The 18,921-nt window shown below is 42.5% G+C and overlaps 5 protein-coding genes across 13 annotated transcripts in view; 3 read left to right on the top strand and 2 right to left on the bottom strand.

The window, feature by feature from the left end:
* Window positions 1-36: 36 nt before the first annotated feature.
* Window positions 37-4,039, top strand: LOC125956711 (IWS1-like protein). Of its 2 annotated transcripts, XR_007469205.1 has the most exons (8): window positions 37-306; window positions 542-647; window positions 768-1,897; window positions 1,986-2,346; window positions 2,433-2,725; window positions 2,811-2,925; window positions 3,027-3,217; window positions 3,325-4,039. XR_007469205.1 is itself a non-coding variant. In XM_049688827.1 (7 exons), exons 2-7 carry the CDS (start codon window positions 573-575, stop codon window positions 3,147-3,149), a joined length of 2,097 nt encoding a protein of 698 aa, XP_049544784.1. In that variant the 5' UTR covers window positions 37-306; window positions 542-572; the 3' UTR covers window positions 3,150-4,038. The 2 variants fall into 2 exon arrangements, 1 of the variants encoding a protein (XP_049544784.1); XM_049688827.1 differs by having other exon boundaries at window positions 3,027-4,038.
* Window positions 4,040-4,709: 670 nt separating this feature from the next.
* Window positions 4,710-6,136, bottom strand: LOC125956939 (dehydrodolichyl diphosphate synthase complex subunit Nus1). The gene is made up of 3 exons (XM_049689239.1): window positions 6,038-6,136; window positions 5,507-5,936; window positions 4,710-5,416 (listed from the first exon to the last, which is right to left on the bottom strand). The coding sequence occupies exons 2-3, from the start codon at window positions 5,853-5,855 to the stop codon at window positions 4,944-4,946; spliced, it is 822 nt and encodes a 273-aa protein (XP_049545196.1). The 5' UTR covers window positions 5,856-5,936; window positions 6,038-6,136; the 3' UTR covers window positions 4,710-4,943.
* A 50-nt stretch (window positions 6,137-6,186) lies between these two features.
* Window positions 6,187-12,756, top strand: LOC125956733 (rab GTPase-binding effector protein 1). Of its 4 annotated transcripts, none has more exons than XM_049688893.1 (6): window positions 6,187-6,427; window positions 6,510-6,695; window positions 6,756-6,956; window positions 7,050-7,327; window positions 7,405-7,524; window positions 10,755-12,756. In XM_049688893.1, exons 3-6 carry the CDS (start codon window positions 6,797-6,799, stop codon window positions 12,132-12,134), a joined length of 1,938 nt encoding a protein of 645 aa, XP_049544850.1. In that variant the 5' UTR covers window positions 6,187-6,427; window positions 6,510-6,695; window positions 6,756-6,796; the 3' UTR covers window positions 12,135-12,756. The 4 variants fall into 4 exon arrangements, with proteins under 4 accessions (XP_049544850.1, XP_049544871.1, XP_049544860.1 ...); XM_049688914.1 differs by having other exon boundaries at window positions 6,187-6,695; window positions 7,405-7,512; window positions 10,755-11,961; window positions 12,047-12,756; XM_049688903.1 differs by having other exon boundaries at window positions 6,187-6,695; window positions 7,405-7,512.
* Window positions 12,750-15,642, bottom strand: LOC125956692 (sphingomyelin phosphodiesterase 4). The gene is made up of 6 exons (XM_049688791.1): window positions 15,459-15,642; window positions 15,309-15,400; window positions 14,965-15,196; window positions 14,784-14,880; window positions 14,492-14,711; window positions 12,750-14,429 (listed from the first exon to the last, which is right to left on the bottom strand). Exons 1-6 carry the CDS (start codon window positions 15,465-15,467, stop codon window positions 12,872-12,874), a joined length of 2,208 nt encoding a protein of 735 aa, XP_049544748.1. The 5' UTR covers window positions 15,468-15,642; the 3' UTR covers window positions 12,750-12,871.
* A 1,117-nt stretch (window positions 15,643-16,759) lies between these two features.
* The window catches only part of LOC125956622 (rho-associated protein kinase 1), a 10,074-nt gene continuing 7,912 nt past the window's right edge, over window positions 16,760-18,921 (top strand). For 2 of the 5 annotated variants that reach the window (XM_049688724.1, XM_049688690.1), the window contains exons 1-4: window positions 16,777-17,079; window positions 17,248-17,550; window positions 17,623-17,768; window positions 18,188-18,921. The exon at window positions 18,188-18,921 is cut by the window's right edge and continues 1,237 nt beyond it. In XM_049688724.1, coding sequence (XP_049544681.1) covers window positions 17,510-17,550; window positions 17,623-17,768; window positions 18,188-18,921 — 921 coding nt within the window. In that variant the 5' untranslated portion in view covers window positions 16,777-17,079; window positions 17,248-17,509. Of the gene's footprint in view, window positions 17,080-17,247; window positions 17,551-17,622; window positions 17,769-18,187 lie in introns of all 5 variants that reach the window. The other 3 variants (XM_049688698.1, XM_049688707.1, XM_049688715.1) reach the window with 3 other exon arrangements.

The following is an 18,921-nucleotide window of genomic DNA, read 5'->3' as shown; positions in this document are numbered from 1 at the left end:
GGACTGTCACGTTACTTGTCAGTATCGAGAGGAAAACGTAATTACTCGGAAAGTGCCGATAGTTTCGATAGTTTTCCCCTGCGTTGATCTGCTGCGGCGTGCTTAGCAAAATTCACAAATATTTAATCAGAGTTAGAGCGGTTAAAGCATCATCATTTGGCGTTGTTAGGGGTTGCTTCCTTTTGATATCGCAACTAAAATCGATAATCTTGTTGATCCTGTAGTTTGACGCTCGCGGGAATCGATTACTGCTTTCTGACGTATCTTGTAACATTAGCTGTGATCTACAGCGTACCGTACAGAAGGGTATGTTTCTAATCGCATCTTATCGCTACCAATTAAACGAATTGGCAGCGATTAATCAGTCGATTTTATGAATGCAAGTGCGATTGCAATGAAAAATATCTTCAAACCTGGTCAAAACTGGTGGTAAAACATTGTTGATGATGTTGCTGCCACTGACAGCTATGTTTCCACAGCAGGATGTTTATTATTTCGTAATACCGTGTCTACCTTTTTTCTACCTCTGTGTTCTTTGCAGCTCACAAAAGTTCTAGAAAGAGCGTAAAATTATGGCCGCCATGGAAGAAGATAGCAGTGCTACAGCAAAGCATCTCATTAATGCAAGCAATGATACAAACACCGAGGCAAGTCATCCAGAGTTTATCAATTATGTATTTGGATTTGAACAACCGCAGGAATCGCCCATTATTCGTCGGTGATGGTATTGTATACGCTCATTCTTATGATTTGATTTTTCATTGCAGGTGGCTACAGAAATCCCAGGTGTCACCAGTATAAACGAGCATAAGCAGAGAGTTGGTTCAGATGATAATGCAAATGATGGGATAATCTCCGTTGAAATCACACCACAAGCGGAAGTACTGGAGAATCCAATCGGCACAAAGACTCATGTAGAGAGCGTCGTGGACGGAGACAACGAGTCTAAAGCGAATAAGGTTGGCGACGTCTTTGCACTCGGAGAATCTTTTAGCCCATCATATACCCGACGGAGTAGCTCGGTGGTAGCTGAAAACAGCGACCAACCATGCCAAGGCGAAGCTAGCAAATCTCACAGTTCACCACATGCTCTTGGTAACCTAGAAACAGTAGTCTACACACACACTGACGAACAAACGCAGAACAATAGCGCTGGTACTGATAGAAATGAGCCAACCGGTAATGAGCAGGGATCGCGCACCAGTCTCCGAAATTCACGAGAAAGCCGCCCGACGTCACGCAGTCCACGCCATGCTGACCGTCAAAGTAATAGCCGTGATAATATGTCCCATTCACGCAGCCGAAGTAACAACCGTCGTAGTCGCTCAGGTTCCGCATCGCGGTCCCGTTCGCGCTCTCGCTCACAGTCACGCTCCCGATCATGCTCTCAATCCCGGTCCCGGTCGCAATCACACTCCCGGTCTCATTCACGGTCCCGCTCTCGATCTCGATCTCAGTATCGTTCGCGATCTCATTCACGGTCTCTATCTGGATCGAGCTCACGTTCCCGATCTCATTCCCGGTCACGTTCTCGATCGCGTTCTGTGTCACGCTCAGTATCTAGATCCTACTCAAAATCTCGCAGTCGTAGTCAGAGTGTGGTACGTAGTCGTAACAGTTCACATTCACACAGCGGACGCTCCAAGAGTCCCTCGATGGCATCGGGGATGCATGACAGCGGGAAGCACGCCAAAAAACTTAAGCGATTCGTGGAATCAGACGATGATGAGGAGGGCGGTGAACAAGCTCACGAACAAAATTCAACAAAACATGACGCTGACGTGGATGATGAAGAGGACAAGGACGGATCGCAGAAAAAGGTAGCCGAGAAAGAGGGTGGCAACATTCTCGATTCGGACGACGAAATTCCCAAGGATGATGATGGTACCAACGACCGGTATGCACAATGCTCTTTCCTTGCAAATGTTTCTTTTACCATACTATAATTTTTTCGATCGTTATTTGTTCTATTGGTGGCTACACAGGGGGACATTTATGTCCGATTTCGACATAATGATGGCTCGCAAGAAAGAGGAAAAGTCGCGCCGCCGAAAACGAAACGATATCGAGCTGATCAACGACAACGATGATCTGATTGCTCAACTTTTGCAGCAGATGCGAGAGGCTGCCGACGACGATCGGCAACTGAACAAGGAGTCTAAGCCAGCTACAAAGAAAATTGCAATTCTAAAGCATGTGATGTCACAGCTCATCAAAAAAGATCTGCAGCTAGCGTTTCTGGAGCATAACGTACTGAACGTGCTGACCGATTGGTTGGCTCCGCTGCCCAATAAGGCTCTACCGTGTCTGCAAATACGAGAAAACATTCTGAAGCTTTTGGCCGATGTGAGTTATTCAACGGCAGCAGACGCTGCGCAATGCAAAGGCAGATTATTGATGATGATAATACAATTTTTATTCTAAATCCGCAGTTTCCTGCGATTGACAAGGCTTACTTAAAGCAGTCGGGGATTGGTAAAGCAGTAATGTACCTCTACAAGCATCCGAACGAAACTAAACAGAATCGCGAGCGTGCAGGACGTCTCATCAACGAGTGGGCCCGACCTATCTTCAATCTGAGCACCGACTTTAAGGCGATGACACGAGAGGAGCGCCAACAGCGTGATCTACAGCAGATGCCCCGCAAACGTCGCCACTCGCCGGAGCCATCGACATCGGCCAGTAATAATCAGAAAAAGGGGCTACCATTCACAGAGGCAGACAAGTACGTATGCCTCTCTTTTCCCTTTTGCCCTCCTGTAACGCGCATACTAAATGTTTTGTATGATCCTGTTGCAACATTTTCCCAGAGGGACACTGCGCCCCGGCGATAAGGGTTGGGTACAGCGAGCACGTGTTCCAATGCCTTCCGATAAGGAATATATTGTACGCCCCAAGTCAGTTGTTGATACCGACATGACTGTTGTAAGCTAACATTTAATAATCAAATTTAATCAACATTTAAATATTTCTTTAAAGACTAATATATATTTACCCGTTATTTCTTTGTGTCATGGAATGGTTAGGTCGCTAAAAAAAAGCTGAACCGTTATGAGAAGCACTTGAAGAAGTTCATCGATAAAAAACGAATGCAGTCTAGCCGCCGAGCAGTGGAAATCTCCATCGAGGGTCGTAAGATGGCGCTGTAAGAAAGCAAGTTATAGGCGGATGCGGTTGTATGTCATAGTACATCAACAATTAATTTCCGGACAAAACGGTAGATCTATCAATCCTTTATTTTTTATTTGGGCCAAAACTTACCCATAATCTATTAACGAGAGGTGGAGGACGAATTCTACATTAGAGTTTTGGTTATAATTTCAGAAATGTTTTCCACCATCCTCAACCCTTCCTTACCACTTGATTTACGATTTGAAATTTTAGCCTTGTGAAAAGAAGAAGTGTTGCAAATCTACCGCGAGAAAATTTACCGGTTTCCCATTTTCTGGTCCAGTATGTTCGACCTATTAATCTAAATACATTTTTTCCATCTATATATATAACGAAACCGATGTGATTTGGAAAGAAATATGGTTAATATGTCATATCTACGGTAAAAAAAGTCGTGCTTGGTTTTCTACTGATTCTGTTCAAAATTTCTTTGAAATGACAAATGGTTAAAACTACTTCTGACCTGTTGCAATTTCGTTTATTAAGACGGGGGCTAAAGTTAAGTCCGGTAAAAGAAACAACACATTTTTGATGTTTTTTTAAACTATCTTTTATTTGTTGTAAATGCCATTATAAATTACAACTTTGGAAGAACATTTTGTTGTAATTTGGGAAAAAATGGTTAAAAACTATGTCTATGGTATCAAATTTGTCAGGGTTTATCAGTAAAAAAATTAAAATAGCTTGTCCATCCTCTCATACAATGTTTCATAGGATTCAAGTGCTAGTGTGTGTTACAAATGACGACAAATTTATGCTAGTGTGTTTTTGGCGTTACATTTTGTGATACCTACGGAAATGATACACGGTCTGTCGCAAAGTAAACAAGACTTTTTCAATAGAGACATTTCTGGAGGCAGCACATTGATGTGGGTATATGTTTCTGAAAGGTAAATCCTTTCTTGCTTTCATGCCAAAATTTCATGAAATTTGGTCTATTGGAACTAAAGTTATTGCGCATAAAGTAAAGGATGTTTGTTTGGTCGATACAAACCTTCTGAATGACCAAAATGTCTACATAACGTTTTAGTTTCATCAATAAATGAAATTTTCCGAATAGATACAAGTTACAGAATGCCAGATCAGATGAAAACGGGAAACGATTTATTAAAAAAATGAGATTTTTGGTCAAAAAAATTAGTAATGAGCCAGAGATTAGTCAAAAAAATTAGTAGGTTGATGAGACGACGCATCTGCGACAACTCTCTTCTTCCCGATATTCTACAATATTCAGCCAATTGATCGTTAAAAATTGCTATAAAACGAATAATCTGAAATTCGCAATCTATTTTCATTAAACGCAACTACGATTTCGGCTCCATTTTTGTGAAAATCGTGCAATTCTTCGATGCTCCCTAGCGTAATCATAAAAATGGTTTGGCCGACATGAAGGTCGTCGTTGAATACTTCATGACTGTTTTTAAAAAGAGTATACTACTCATAAATTATGTCACGGGATAGGCAATTATCACCATAAACTTACTGCATCAATTTAAATGGTTCCGTAAACGTTGTACCGAGTTGAAAACACAACTTGATACTGTTCGATGTTTATTTTTGTACCGTCCACGCAAAGATGCTGTCACTTTAGGTGCAATAACTTTGCTTCCAATATAACTAATCTCATGAAATTTATATTTATTTTGTGTATTTTTGAATACGACTTTGACCTTGACCTCATAACACTAGGCTAGTCTATTTTGCATAATATAATTATATCGGTCATCCTAATAGTCCAAAGCGATCCCCAAGCAATCCTGTAGACTGGCTGACTACGTACCAAACCGTTGCTGGCAGCGAGAAAACTTAAGCAAGCAGTTCATAAAGTGCATCACAGTGATGTCCCGCAATCGCAGCTCGAGCGCGAAGAACTCTGTCAGTCGGATCTGCCACGGTAGCAGTCCATAGGTGGAGCAGATATCTCCAAAGTAGAGGGCTAAATCAGGATCCGGAGTGTGATGGTAGGCGGATTGCAATTGCTGATCCAGGAACTCAACGTTGATATCACCGATCAAAATGTTTCGGCTGCGCACCAATTCGCCGAGCGAACGACTTAACACCACCAGTTCTTGCTTGCCGTCAGCTGGCGAGTAAAACGATACCGTAGTTTGCGGTCGCTCACTTGATGGAGTTGATTGTGACGGTAAGAGAGTTGAGGATGGCGTCCAGACGATATTGTTACTGGCATTCAACTGTACTGTCTGCACACAGCGGACCAAATTTTCGTGATTCCGTTTCAAGATTCCTTCAAGACACATGCGGTTTGGCGTAATAATTATGCAAAGAGAATATTATATGAGTTAGGCAGCGAAGATATAAATACAGGCCAGGTTACCTCGGTGGTCGTAAAAGCTAACGTAGTGAATTCCAGCGGCACGAGACCAAAACACGAATTGGGATAGTAATCGATAGTCTGGCTCCTCTGGTCCTAGTAAGACGACTAGGTGCTTGGGAACCTTTGACATCGTTGTCAAATGCTGCTGAATAAATAACTGCGAATGGTAAATCGAATAATAGTCCTGCAGTGATGGCTGTTGTTGCCACCATAAAAGATGAAACACCGCTCGGCGACACCAGCGCATTAGGAGCACCCAGTACTCTAACCACGTGAACATATAGTGCAGCAAGCTCCAGATCGTGACAATAAACTTATTGCCGGGAGTTTCTCTAAGCCATGGCTCCATTGCTACTCGTGGTTTTTAGCCGGAATACTAACAGAGGAAGGACGGGCTGACACTTTTGGCATAGAAATAAATTATGAAAGCCTGAAACAGACAAAGGACATAAACAAAGAAGACTATCAATAATTTTAGACAAAAACTAAACTAAATAAATAATGAAACTAATCGGAGCCGTGAATGCTTACTATGCCAAGCAGCAGCTGATGCAACGCCAAAAGTCTGGACTAGATGAAGCGTAAGGTACTTTAAATAGACAGGTAGCTTCTAGTAGAACAAAATCCCGATCGTATTTTAGAAAAAAACTTCAGAGTTTGACATTCATGGGATGGTGGGATGTTTACTTCGGGAACGCTCTTTTCGGAGCTGTTTTCGCTTTTCCGTGGTATTACGACAGTTAAAATTCACGAAAAGGGGCGCGAAAGTTGAAGTTTATGCAAATATTCCCAAAATTCTTCCTAGTATTTCAATATGCGTTCCTGGAACGTGCTCACTCGCTGTAAAACACAACTCGGTCGCTCGTTTGATCTTAAATAGAGAGATGAATCATTTAAACATTCGAAAAAGAGTGAAATCAGGTACTTTCCTCGATAAAACCACCAAACTTGCCCATATCTTCTTTTTCTTCTTCTTGAAACTCACGTGGTTTTGTATATAAAGTGCCCTGCCACCAATGTCAAACAAATTCAAAATGGTGACCTGTCAAAGCGGCTAAGAACCACCTTCCTATTTAATACACCTTGGTCTGGCACCACCTAGTGAGTTGAGAGGGTTAAGCAAGCAGTCAAATACCAATAATCACCGATAGACATGAATAAGTGAAAAGGCGTAGATGCTAGTTTGCCGGTAAATAACTCGTAGTGATTATAAACGATGCCAATACAATATTTTGCCATTTTCTTGAAGTGTATGCAAACTACGCAAGGTTTCTACTAAGCACCTGGGAAATGGAAAAGAAGGGTAATAACGCTGAAGAAAAGGAATTGGAGGTGGTCAAAATCCAAACTGAAGATGAAGCAACAAAGCTTCAGTTGGAGCTATGGCGAGTACGGGAGGAGTTTAACCAGCAAAGGGCGCGTATGAAGGAATTGTATCTAGCAAAAGAGAGTAAGTTTGCCAAAGGATAAAGATCGTGAATGGTGAATGGGCTTAATGGTCTGGTCAATCTAATATGCATCCTGGAACTTTATCGTCCTCAAGATGAATGCAAACGAGTAGTTGAGGATCTGAGCAGTGCCCGGAAGGAACTGAACGAGCTGAAAGCACAAATCCGGATCATGGAATTTAGCCGCGAGAAGGACGCCGAAGAGCAGCGTAACAGAATGGAGGACGAAAATCGAACTCTTAAATTGCTGGTAAATGAAACCCTCGACGAGTCTTCGACAATGCGAGACACAGTGCGACAGCTGCAGGAGAAAAATGAAAGCATGTTGGTAGAAATTGCACAACTTAAAGAGGGCCTCGCTGAAAGCAATCAAGTAAATAATCCCAAACGTATGCAATGGACAATAGATACGTACGCTATTTTTTTTGCTATTCCTTCTTTTTGTTAAAGGTATCACCAAGCCTGGCGAAGACGGTGCAGCAGGCGAAAAAAATTATACTCAAATTTGGGACGATCGACAGCAACGGTTCCGATAACCTAGAAGAGTCTATGCGGAAGGTAAAGAAATATGTACGTATTATCAAAATTGGCTTTTTCAAAATCGTAGAAATGATAAGATATCCTAGTGCATGTTTGATATGTTTGGTTAAACCTTTTACTGTTAACACGGGGCACAATCATAAGCTGCAATATGCACACAAAGCCGATGCCAATGCCAGACGAAGCGTAAACTCTAGCGTAATGCCAAAAAATATATGCTGTTTGGAATTTCATTTTGATTTACGCTAGGTTTACAGATCGTGTTTCACGAACTTTACAGGAGATGCGTAGCATAACAAGTAGAATTACGCCATCCACGGGATGCAATCTAATACTCGTATAGCGTTTCCTTATGCACGTTCTGCTCTTATAACAATTGAACCATAACGAATCTACCTAGCGTAGTAAGTCTAATGCGCGGTATACCGTCCGCTGTCGCGCTAAAAGCCAAAAGCTATTAGCGTTCCGTTTCGACTTTAAAAAAACCCATTACTTCTTTACTGACTGATAAGACATAGAAACAAGGAATAGGTTTAGAACGAGCTTACCTGGTATAGTGAGCCACTACGGACCGTGCACCCCGTTTCGGATCGGTCTATATTGAAAAAGAGCTCGGTTGTCGTTGTTCCTTAGGAAAAACGGGATGAAAAATGTGCTGGTTAGGGCACACGGTTTTGATTTTAAACTGCCGGAACATTTCATCTTTATTAGCAGATTTGATTATTATTACTAGTAGATTATATAAATCCACATTTCTCTCAAATATTCCGTTCGGATGTTATGACCGTGAACATGTGCAGCGAAATGCATCTTTAACCACAATAGTGATAGAAAAGCATCAACAAAATCCAAACTGCTCATTTTTAATAGACACCAGCATCGTCACCATAAGCAACATGTAAAATTTTAACTGCTTGGCTTGCATTTTCATTTCCATCAAAGTAAAAAGCCGTGGCCACACGGGGCGAAAACTCTAGCGCAAACGAAAAAATTAATGCCAAAACGTTTACGCTTGCCGTTTACATGCTGTCAAACGATTATTGGTCCGTGAAGCGTAAAACCTAGCGTAAAAGCTTTTTGCAAACGGTAGGGCTCACAATATGTTCTTTTTGTGGTTTACATCGACAGTGAGTGATCATTGCTAGTGTATTCAATCCTTTTCTTCAAAAAAACGATTTTAATTTCCTCAACCCGGCCATGTAAACATATCGAAGCGCAAAAGTTTTGGCATTAGCCGTGGCCACACGGGGCGAAAACTCTAGCGCAAACGAAAAAATTAATGCCAAAACGTTTACGCTTGCCGTTTAGGTAAAAGACTGAAATAGGCCCCCCCACTCACGGTGAGTTACTGAGTGACCGAAAAAATCGTTGTTTTAATGGTAAAATGTAACTTTTCCACCCCTCCCCCCTCCCCTAATACATTTATTTACGTTTCCGCATATTTTTATGAAGGTTTGCTTATCTAAAAAGTGGTATTTAACGATTTTTTCGGTCACTCAGTAACTCACCGTGAGTGGGGGGGCCTATTTCAGTCTTTTACCGCCGTTTACATGCTGTCAAACGATTATTGGTCCGTGGAGCGTAAAACCTAGCATAAAAGCTTTTTGCAAACGGTAGGGCTCACAATATGTTCTTTTTGTGGTTTACATCGACAGTGAGTGATCATTGCTAGTGTATTCAATCCTTTTCTTCAAAAAAACGATTTTAATTTCCTCAACCCGGCCATGTAAACATATCGAAGCGCAAAAGTTTTGGCATTAATTTTTTCGTTTGCGCTAGAGTTTTCGCCCCGTGTGGCCACGGCTATTAATTTTTTCGTTTGCGCTAGAGTTTTCGCCCCGTGTGGCCACGGCTAAAGTGTGACTGGTTTTTTTGCTTTTCTTCATTGCGCCAAAACTTCAGAACGAAAATTGAGGTTTCTCGGAAGGAGGAAGGGAGTGGAAAATACTTCATAAATTATAATCAAAACTTTCATGTAAAATTGGGTAAAATGGAAGACCATCCCCCGGGTGATTTATCTCTTTTCTCGTTAAAACCTAATTGACGTTTATCAGCCTAATTTACGTTAAACTTTTGGCCCTGTGAAAAAGAGAAAATTGAAGGTAACTGGAGAAGGATTTTCGCTCATATTTTTTCGCTTCCGTTTTACCGTTTCGACTTTATGTACAGAAATAGAAACTACCGTTGTACCGTTCTGTTTCTGTCAATACCAGCTGATTTTTTTTTGTTGATGCAGGCTCGGTTGTGCCGATGCCAGGAATATTATCAATTGGCAAATCTTTGATCTTGATAGCGTGTAAGGGTTAAACGTAACCGTTTTGGCATTAATTTTTTCGTTTACGTTAATTTTTTCGTATCGAAGCGTAAACGTTTTGGCATTAATGTGTAAATTTACGCATAAATTTAAGGTTCATGTAGCACCACGTAATGAATTTGACGCCTGAGGCGTCAACAAATGCCTCACGGGAATAAGCACCTTACGCTCCGTCTGGCAGGGCCTATTCACCACAAACGGTTTGTGGTGCTAAAGCCTTTCCCAGACGAAGCGTAAACTGACAATCTAATGCCAAAAAGCATGAACTTTTTGGTAGTACGCTAGAATTTACGCTAGATTTGTGGATCGTGTGGCACAGGCTTAATAGAGTGTTGATCGAATGGTAGTGTAGATAGAGGGTTACACGAACTATCAGATACGCTTTTCCTATCTCCTATTTCTGAGCTCTCTCATTTCCTCTGACTTTTCAAAATAATCTCAGCTGGTTAGCACCGAGATATACGCACGCTAGTCCTAGGATTAGAAATTTGATATATATGAAATATATATATCTATGTCTATATATATATATGGACCCAAGCGCAACCAAGGATGTGGTAAGTGTGAATGGTTTGTGGCAATCAAAGATCAAAGAGAATATGTGTGCATTACAAATTATCGTGTGACGTGTGTATAAAAAAATTAAGTATCTACGTGCGTGTTAACGCAAGTCCTTAACTTCTGCTTAACCATAGTAATTTATGCAATGTAGGTTGTGCTACTGTGACCTATGAAAACTTTTTCCAAAGCATACACTCTCATACTGTGAATCGATGGTTATCTGTTACAATTCATTTTACGAAACGCAACAATTTCAATGTTTCACAGTCATTCTTCGATTTTTTTTTTTGTTCCGGGTTGCTATGAAAGAGTTCTTCATTTAGATAACGTTTTAGCTAAACTAATCACTAACTATTTATCGTTGATTCCGTGTGGTATCTTCCAGGCTCAAGAAGATGCGGAGGTGCTCCGATCATTGGTCGTTCCGTTAGAGGAGGAAATCAAATCACTTAAAGAGAAACTCCGTATTGCATATGAGACACGCGAAACGTCACCTACCGGAACTGAAACTAGTACTAAACAACAGAAGTCGGCGCTCCTCGGAATGCTGAATCCCGAACAAGAGTATAGCGAAGCGAAAGATTTTGCAACTCCAATAGATGGTAGTGAACCAACTTGCAAGGATAGCTGTATTCGGTGTGCGATGCTTGAGAGAAGTATCGAGGAGCAGTTAAACGAGGAACGTGAACGATTGGCGACGGTTGAAAAGCAGGCTGAACGACTCAAGGAGCAGCTAACAAAAGAGGCAGCGTTGCGTACTGATCTTGAGGCACAGTGGCACAAGAAACGCGAAGAACACAAGATAGAGGTACAGAAGCTTACCGATCGGGCAATGAAGACAGAGATGATGTTGGACAAACTTCGCCAGGACTACTCGCAACTGAAACTGTCATTACGCGACGAGTTGCAGAAGCTTACTGAAGAGCGTGAAAGGGTTTACTACCAGATCAACAATCTACAGCAGGATAACGACTTTTTGGCCGGCAAATATGTTGCCAGCTCGGAAGCACTCAAGGACCAGGCGCTTAACTTTCCCCAGACCATAGACGCATTGCAAGAATATGTGCTGAGATTGCATGAGAAACTGATTGTCACGCAGACAGGGTGCGAGTTTGCCGAACGAAAGGCTCGAAGCATGCAGGACGAAGTAACGTTACTTCAGGAACAACAGTGTTTACGCGATCGTGATGCTAAGAAAACCGAGCAAGAATATACACAGACCTGCATGCAACTTCAAGAGCGGCTCAGACGAGTGCAAAACGAATTCCAGCAGTTTGTTGTTATACGCGAAGAGCTTGAGATCTCCGTTTCAGATCATGAGAAGCAAAACTCCGAGCTGCGGATGCAAATTATTGAGCTGCAAGCTGGGAATGAGCGCCTAGACAAGCAGGTATGTGATTTGAAGAGCAAAATGGCTGTGCTACAGGAAGACCTGGCGAACAACGAAGCGGTACAGAAGGATTTCGTCAAACTATCGCAATCGTTGCAAATGCAGTTGGAGAAGATTCGTTCCGCTGATACGCAAGTGCGCTGGCAGGATGATGACGACGTCGATCAGTGTCCCAACTGTAAGAAGGAGTTCACCGTTACGCGTCGGAAACAGCATTGTCGACACTGCGGAACGATTTATTGTCAGCCATGTCTGTCCAAGTCCGTTGTGTCTGGGCCCAACCGTAGGTTGGCACGAGTATGCGACGTTTGCCATACGCTATTGGTTCAAGATACCGCGCCGTACTTCAGTCGAGAACCACCACAATCACCATAATAAAAGAATAGCGGCCACAGTTACCAAATACTATGGGAATATACTGTAGGGTGAAACATTCTTATTAGCACCTTCTTCTACTGAGCGGCCGTTTTCTTGAGTTTTTTTTTCAGAGTGCAAAAACTTTAAAACGAAAATTAGTACAAGGAGGAGGGGGATGGAAAACTTATAAAGTATAACCAAAATCATAAAAAAAGTCCAGTGCACCCCCTCCCCCCTCCCATAATAGTGAGAGGGGGTGCTAAAAGTGGGGTCTACCAACTGTAGTATGTAAAAATGAACAGTTGTCGCGATATGAAGCGTAAAAGCAAAGAGTAATGCTAAATCGGTCACGCTAATGCAAAATTTTTATACGTTCGCGAACTATTCTTCTTGTGGTTGGTATCAGTGGTATGTTGATTATGAGTGTGTTTAATCCTTTTACTCCCCCAAAGGTATCCTAAATTTGCGAGAAAGTCGAAAACAAAACAATAACAGATTTCGGTGTAAACCTGTTTATATTTCTGGCCCGCCACACGAAGCCTAAACGATATGGCATGTGTTTAAGCTTCGTATGACGGATCCTAATTGTTACGTTTTACAAGATTAGGTAAAAATAAAGGGTAAAAACCCACTATTAGCACCCCTCTCACTGAGTGTCCAATTTTGTGCCCCGAGGAGGGGGTAGTGGGTTTTTACGGATGATTATATTAACGATAAGAAATTTTAGCTACTAAGTAGCATCAAAATCGCATTATCTAACGTAACAAGGTTAATGTGAATGCTAGTAAAACCAAGATAATGAATCCGTAGATTGGCGAGCCGAATAGCAGGATTCCAGCCACGAAAGCACCCACCACGTTGCGAACGGCTGCATACGAGGCGAATGATCGTAAGCTTAGTTGTGGCCCGACGGATGTTTCGACCATTGTCGACAAGCCGCTAGCTAGTTGAACGCGTTCCATGTATGAACTGGGCGGTTGCAGCATCAAGCGGGCAATAGAGCCCCACCATCTCTGGCTATACCAGAGCGAACTTAGCTCATCGTGATAAATCAGATTTACTTTCATGCTCACATGATACAAGGCACGCACGAGAAATTTAATTTCCTTGTTGGTGATAGGAAGCAATTGGGGATCGCCTAAGTGTGTCTGGGCGCAAATATGTTGGTTTCGATTCAGGAAACCGGGCGATGGCTGGAAGATTAAATTATTCGGTGGCTCGTGTTCCAACTCATTATTCGGTTCCATCTCGAACGACGGTATAGCAAACATTTCTGTAAGCCATTGGCAGATTGATTCTAGCACATAACAGTCGTCCTGAGCAGTTTTATAAGGACTGAGAGATTGTCCACCTCCAAGCGCTTGCCACAGATACGGTAAAAGGGTAATGTGCTTTTTCTTTTTTCCTTCTAGCAGCTGAATACGGCCTTTTATACGGGAGATGGTGTAACATAGACGTTTCGCTAGCTGACATAGCTGATACTGCACTGACCTAGAGAAAAGGGGCGTATAATTTGTCGGATCGATCATTTTGGAACCACCCAACGACCAAACCATGTCTACCTCTTCTAAGTCTATTGGAGGATTATCCTCTTCTGGCAATATCGATATGTTGATAGTTAGACTACTTATATCATATTGTTGTTTCAAACGGTAGAGAATGATTTCGTTGCGTTTTATAAAATTGAGCATCGTACGACTAGAAACAACTTTCAACAGTCGTGTCAATATTTTTATGCTTATCGGAGAGGTCATATCAAACTGAGCAAGCCTTGGGACCAATTTCACGATTGGTTGGGTGTACGAAAGCAGATTTGCCACAATGAATCGTGAGAATCGATGTACAATCGCATGCTCACAAATGGGGGGAGGTGATTTGCTAAGATGACGATTGTGCATGTAGCGCCAGGGTTGTATGTAGCTCAACCACAACTCTATTAAATCAATAAGGCTACCGTCAAGTGGCCATATGTCAAACAGCGACATGAAAAATGGCTCAATGCGTTCCCGTAATTGCAGTTCTGTAGCTCTGCGTAATTCTTCCATCGGACAATTGTCAATATTGTATCCAATACCACTGAATGCGTGTATCTGCTTGACAAGCACGCGAATGCAACGCAGCAGTTCGACACTTGGAAGATACATCCCGTCTGCACTAGGAGTGTAGCTCAGCCAGACATCGAGGAAGATGGAAGCTATGCTTTCAGCTCGCCACACATCTAAATTTGTCGTGCTGTCCATCGCTGGATTGATGAGTCTCGGTGTCACATACGGCAAATTTTCAAGGTTGAGATATTTCGTTTTGGCGATCGGACTACAAAAGAAGAAACGCTATATATTTTCCTGGGATTCTCCAGATCAGACTGTACTACCAACCGTGGCGACTTAATCACAAGTGATTTTATGCTCCCTTTCGATGGCGGTATATCAGAAGGCTGAGCACGAGGCAAATAGGTGAACATGTATTCTGCTGCCAGCGCCAAGTATAATGTTTCCGTTTGCCGATCGATCGTTTCTCTTCCCATAGGAGGATTCATATTTTTGTGCGAAATCAAACCAGAAAGGGCAAATTTGAACATAAAATACTGAAAAGCGTCTATACAACAATATAAAAGAAATAAGAAATTTATCTTCTGAAATATGAAACGACAAAACGCATTATACTTACTCAATTGCAGGGTGAAGCAGTAGGGTATATCATTTGCTATTAGATTTTTGTAGAATGCGGGATAAGTATCAGAGGCTAGTATTGATTGGAGTTGTTCCTGTCGTAGAGACATGGTGGAATAGATGAACAAATGTTTAAAAAAGGGATACATATAATTCTAGCAATGATATAGTCTTTTTACCGGGAGCTGAATGATTGGTAGGAGGAATGGGACTGAAGATTCAAACAATCGCTTAAAATACCAAAAAAGTGGCCCGTTTGGAGAAAAAAAATCGTAGCATATGGAAAATGCAGAGTTCATTTGCTCTTGTACAACATTCCTGATGTACACACTAACGCCCGAATCGTTTCCAAAAAATCGATTCATCACCATTGGGAATGTAATTGCATCGTCGTGTAAAGTTGTACCATGCCTACAAAAAGCAAAGGAAAGAAGAAAGAAATTAGTTTTTATGACAGTATTTATTACAAACCATTAGTTATCTTCAAGTAGATACGATTCGGATGACAGATGTATATACTCACATTGCATTGCAACGGAAGAAATTCTCTAACTCAACGCAGATGCGTTCAATTTGCCATTGTGGTATTTGATTTAGCTGTTCGAATCGTTGTAGCTAAAACAATAGATGCAATTCAATACCTGTAGCAAAGTGAGAAAGCGCGTACCCTTACCATTGACATGATGTCGGATTTTAGTTAGAAACGCAACAAAAACACTAATAAGAGTGGTAGCGCCCAATCGTCTAGGGCATCCAATTTCTTCATTCGCCAGGCTTCGCTGAGTAGTAGTTATTTGTCAGGGATTGAAAATAAGTATGCAGCTAGCAAAGCGCAATTATTAGGATCTGCTAAACGGAGCGCAAACTCTTGCGTAAACCAAGGTATTATAGAAAGGTGGAGTCAAAGACGCTTTGACAAGTCACCTAATTTGACAGTTGTGTCTGAGGCAAGGTCAAGGTACTTTAAGCCTGCCACAGACCGGCGCGGACGGAACGGTTCGCCGCGGATTAAGCGACTAACACATAAGCCTGCCACAGACCGCAAGCGGCGCGTGCGGAACGTTTCGCCGCGTACGAATAGAATGTATGGGATTGTACTGGGCAACACATACCGCACGCGGACGGCGCGTGCGGATCCTTGCGGACCTTGCGGCCAAATGCAAAAGTTTGCATTTTGACGCGGCGAACCGCGGCGAAATCCGGTGGATTTGATTTGGCAGTTGGATGTAAACAAAATGAGTGTTTGCATTGTGATCATGGAATCATGTTATTGATAATAATATGTATAGAATAATATGATAAGTAATAGAAATGTAATATCTTGTTTTCGTTAACAATTCGTGTTTTCGTAAACATTGTTTGGTTTATATCGATAGGTTCAACGCTATAACGGCCGTGCCGCGCCGCATGCACCGCAACCGGTATGTGTTGCCGCTTCATCCGCGGCGAACCGTTCCGTCCGCGCCGCAAGCTCCGCTTGCGGTCTGTGGCAGGCTTATGTGTTGCCGCTTCATCCGCGGCGAACCGTTCCGTCCGCTCCGCACGCGCCGCTTGCGGTCTGTGGCAGGCTTTTGCATTTTGCCGCAAGGTCCACACGGATCCGCACGCGCCGTCCGCGTGCGGTATGTGTTGCCTAGTACAATCCCATACATTCTATTCGTACGCGGCGAAACGTTCCGCACGCGCCGTTTGCGGTCTGTGGCAGGCTAATAGATCGAATTTAGACGAAGGGAAAACGAAAACGATTACGAGTTTGTGGGTTGTTGTCGCAGATGATGTGGACACGGCCTGACAGTTGTGGCTTATAAAAGTACCATAATAATGAAACAGCCGAATGTGAATTTTAAGGTGCTTGGCCCCGGTAGGCCCCCGCAATTTAAAGCTGTCAGGGATTGTCCACATACCCTGCGACAGCAACCGCGAAAGTCAGCATGACAGCTTCTCATTGTTGCACTCGCCATTATCAAACTGTCAGTACAGGGCGCGCGGTGATGTGTGTGTGACAAAAGTCTGTAAAACTTTTCGACTCCTTTCGTCTCCGGAACCTTAAAGTGTCGTGTAAATTTGCTGTGTGGCGCTATTACTTTCATTCGGCGTGTTTTCCAATTCTTACTTTTACCTATCTTCACACTTTACAGTTGGGGACGTTTTTCGATCGATCGGAAAATCGATTGGCACTCTTTGTACCTGTGTATCATCGCAATTCCTACTCTCCTTCACAGCGCTTTTGCCGGAACAAAAGTGACTGAAAGCATTGATTTTGGTGCGATTGTTCATTCTCATCGTCGTCGAAGGTAAATTGAACTAAACTCGGCTGAGGGAAACGAAGGTGGGCCTGCAATGTTTCGCGCAACTTAAAAACCCACGAATGCGCGATCCATGACCGCCGAAAGTTTGTTTCGTCCCCTTACATTTTGTGTTCTTCTTTTCTTCTACCCTGCCGCTGCTGTCAAACTGAGTAGGCTTGGACAAGTAAAAAAACACTGTAGCGAACTTGGAGGTAGGTGCTGCTTATGCTGCAAAATATTCGGGGATGGTTTGTGTGATGATGCAGCTATAAGTACGACAAAACGGTTCGAGTTTAAATTCACCTGCTCTCTTCGGTCTAGCGCCACTGTGCGTTCTGCCCGAGGCTCACAACATCTCTTTGCGCCGCCTAATCTTCTAATCCGGCAGCCTCTCGCAAATAGAGTGTGTGGAGATAGGTTTTCCCCAAATGGAATAATGGCATCCAACCAAACGATGGATGAAATTCGTCGGCAACGGTGGGTATTATTGTTAAATTATAAAGGACGTTTACTAGAATACATAGTTTAATTTATCTTTTCTGCATTTAGATTGCTGGCACTCGAACAAAAAATTCGAGATCCGGCTGGCATCGCAAACGTTGATTGCCTTCTGGACACTGTAACGGCGCTTGTCGCTGACTGCGATCACGAAAGCGTCAAAATCATAAAAAATATCGAAATTTTCATCAAAAGATGTAAGTTTTCGCGTGCCAATTTTTTTGGCTGCCTAAGGTGTAGTTATTTAATTTTATAAATTCCTTCCAAGTGTTTCCGCTAACTAAATTCTAGGGGTTTATTCTGAATTTCGCATGAAAATTTCACCCAATGAGTGCATTTGTATTAGTCCATATCAAACCATTGGTAGCATCGTCACTTTGGAAGCGATGGAAAGGATTGAATTGTCATAGCATAATACGAATTCAGTTGTTACGTGAACATTTTGCGCGAATTTCAGGATTGACCCCATAATCGGTGATTATTTGCTATACTAAGCCTTTAATTTTTTTATGTATACGTACCAAATAGCTACTAATAGTTTGCAAATTATTTGTCTAAATTGTTTCGGTCTTATAAAACTTTTTTTATATTTGATTTCTGTGGAATATTCACTCAGACAAAGATCTTGCGCGCGAAATCACCAATCTTCGTATGAAACCAGATGATTTTACCTCCATCAAGCTGATAGGACGCGGTTCGTTCGGCGAGGTTCAGCTAGTTCGCCATAAAAGTTCCAATCAGGTGTATGCCATGAAGCGTTTATCAAAATACGGCATGATAACTCGTTCGGATACAGCTTTCTTTTGGGAAGAGCGCTACATCATGACGCATGCCAACTCCGAGTGGATCGTGCAGCTACACTACGCATTCCAGGATTCTAAATATTTGTACATGGTTATGGATTACATGCCTGGTGGCGATATCGTTTGCCTCATGAATACATATGAAATTCCGGAAAAATGGGCCCTTTTCTACACGATGGAAGTTGTTCTGGCACTTGACACCATCCATAACATGGGTTTCATTCATCGCGACGTAAAGCCGGACAATATGTTACTCGATAAGCACGGTCACCTCAAGCTAGCAGACTTCGGAACGTGCATGCGAATGGGTGAGGATGGGCTGGTGCACTCTTCAAATGCCGTTGGTACACCGGACTACATAAGCCCCGAGGTGTTGCAGTTTCAAGGCGACAAAGGAGGCTACGGACGCGAGTGTGATTGGTGGTCGGTAGGAATATTTCTCTACGAAATTTTGATCGGTGATACACCCTTCTACTCCGACAGCCTTGTTGGAACGTACGGTAAAATCATGGATCATAAAAACAGTTTGCACTTTCCGGACAACGTT

This window comes from Anopheles darlingi, chromosome X, assembly GCF_943734745.1.
Source record: "Anopheles darlingi chromosome X, idAnoDarlMG_H_01, whole genome shotgun sequence".
In the NCBI taxonomy this organism is placed as follows: domain Eukaryota; kingdom Metazoa; phylum Arthropoda; class Insecta; order Diptera; family Culicidae; genus Anopheles; species Anopheles darlingi.
This window is presented reverse-complemented; position numbering and strand designations above follow the sequence as displayed.

Excerpts from the sequence above, each read along its gene's own strand:
- LOC125956711 (XM_049688827.1), top strand. The coding sequence starts at position 573 with ATGGCCGCCATGGAAGAAGATAGCAGTGCTACAGCAAAGCATCTCATT. Across the intron at positions 1,898-1,985 it reads GATGATGGTACCAACGACCG|GGGGACATTTATGTCCGATT; the intron begins GTATGCACAATG and ends GTGGCTACACAG. Across the intron at positions 2,726-2,810 it reads CCATTCACAGAGGCAGACAA|AGGGACACTGCGCCCCGGCG; the intron begins GTACGTATGCCT and ends ACATTTTCCCAG.
- LOC125956939 (XM_049689239.1), bottom strand. The coding sequence starts at position 5,855 with ATGGAGCCATGGCTTAGAGAAACTCCCGGCAATAAGTTTATTGTCACG. Across the intron at positions 5,417-5,506 it reads TAGCTTTTACGACCACCGAG|GAATCTTGAAACGGAATCAC; the intron begins GTAACCTGGCCT and ends TGTGTCTTGAAG.
- LOC125956733 (XM_049688893.1), top strand. The coding sequence starts at position 6,797 with ATGGAAAAGAAGGGTAATAACGCTGAAGAAAAGGAATTGGAGGTGGTC. Across the intron at positions 6,957-7,049 it reads ATTGTATCTAGCAAAAGAGA|ATGAATGCAAACGAGTAGTT; the intron begins GTAAGTTTGCCA and ends ATCGTCCTCAAG. Across the intron at positions 7,328-7,404 it reads GCCTCGCTGAAAGCAATCAA|GTATCACCAAGCCTGGCGAA; the intron begins GTAAATAATCCC and ends TTTTTGTTAAAG.
- LOC125956692 (XM_049688791.1), bottom strand. Across the intron at positions 14,881-14,964 it reads TACCAATCATTCAGCTCCCG|GAACAACTCCAATCAATACT; the intron begins GTAAAAAGACTA and ends TCTCTACGACAG. Across the intron at positions 14,430-14,491 it reads CTTGTGATTAAGTCGCCACG|TCCGATCGCCAAAACGAAAT; the intron begins GTTGGTAGTACA and ends CTTCTTTTGTAG.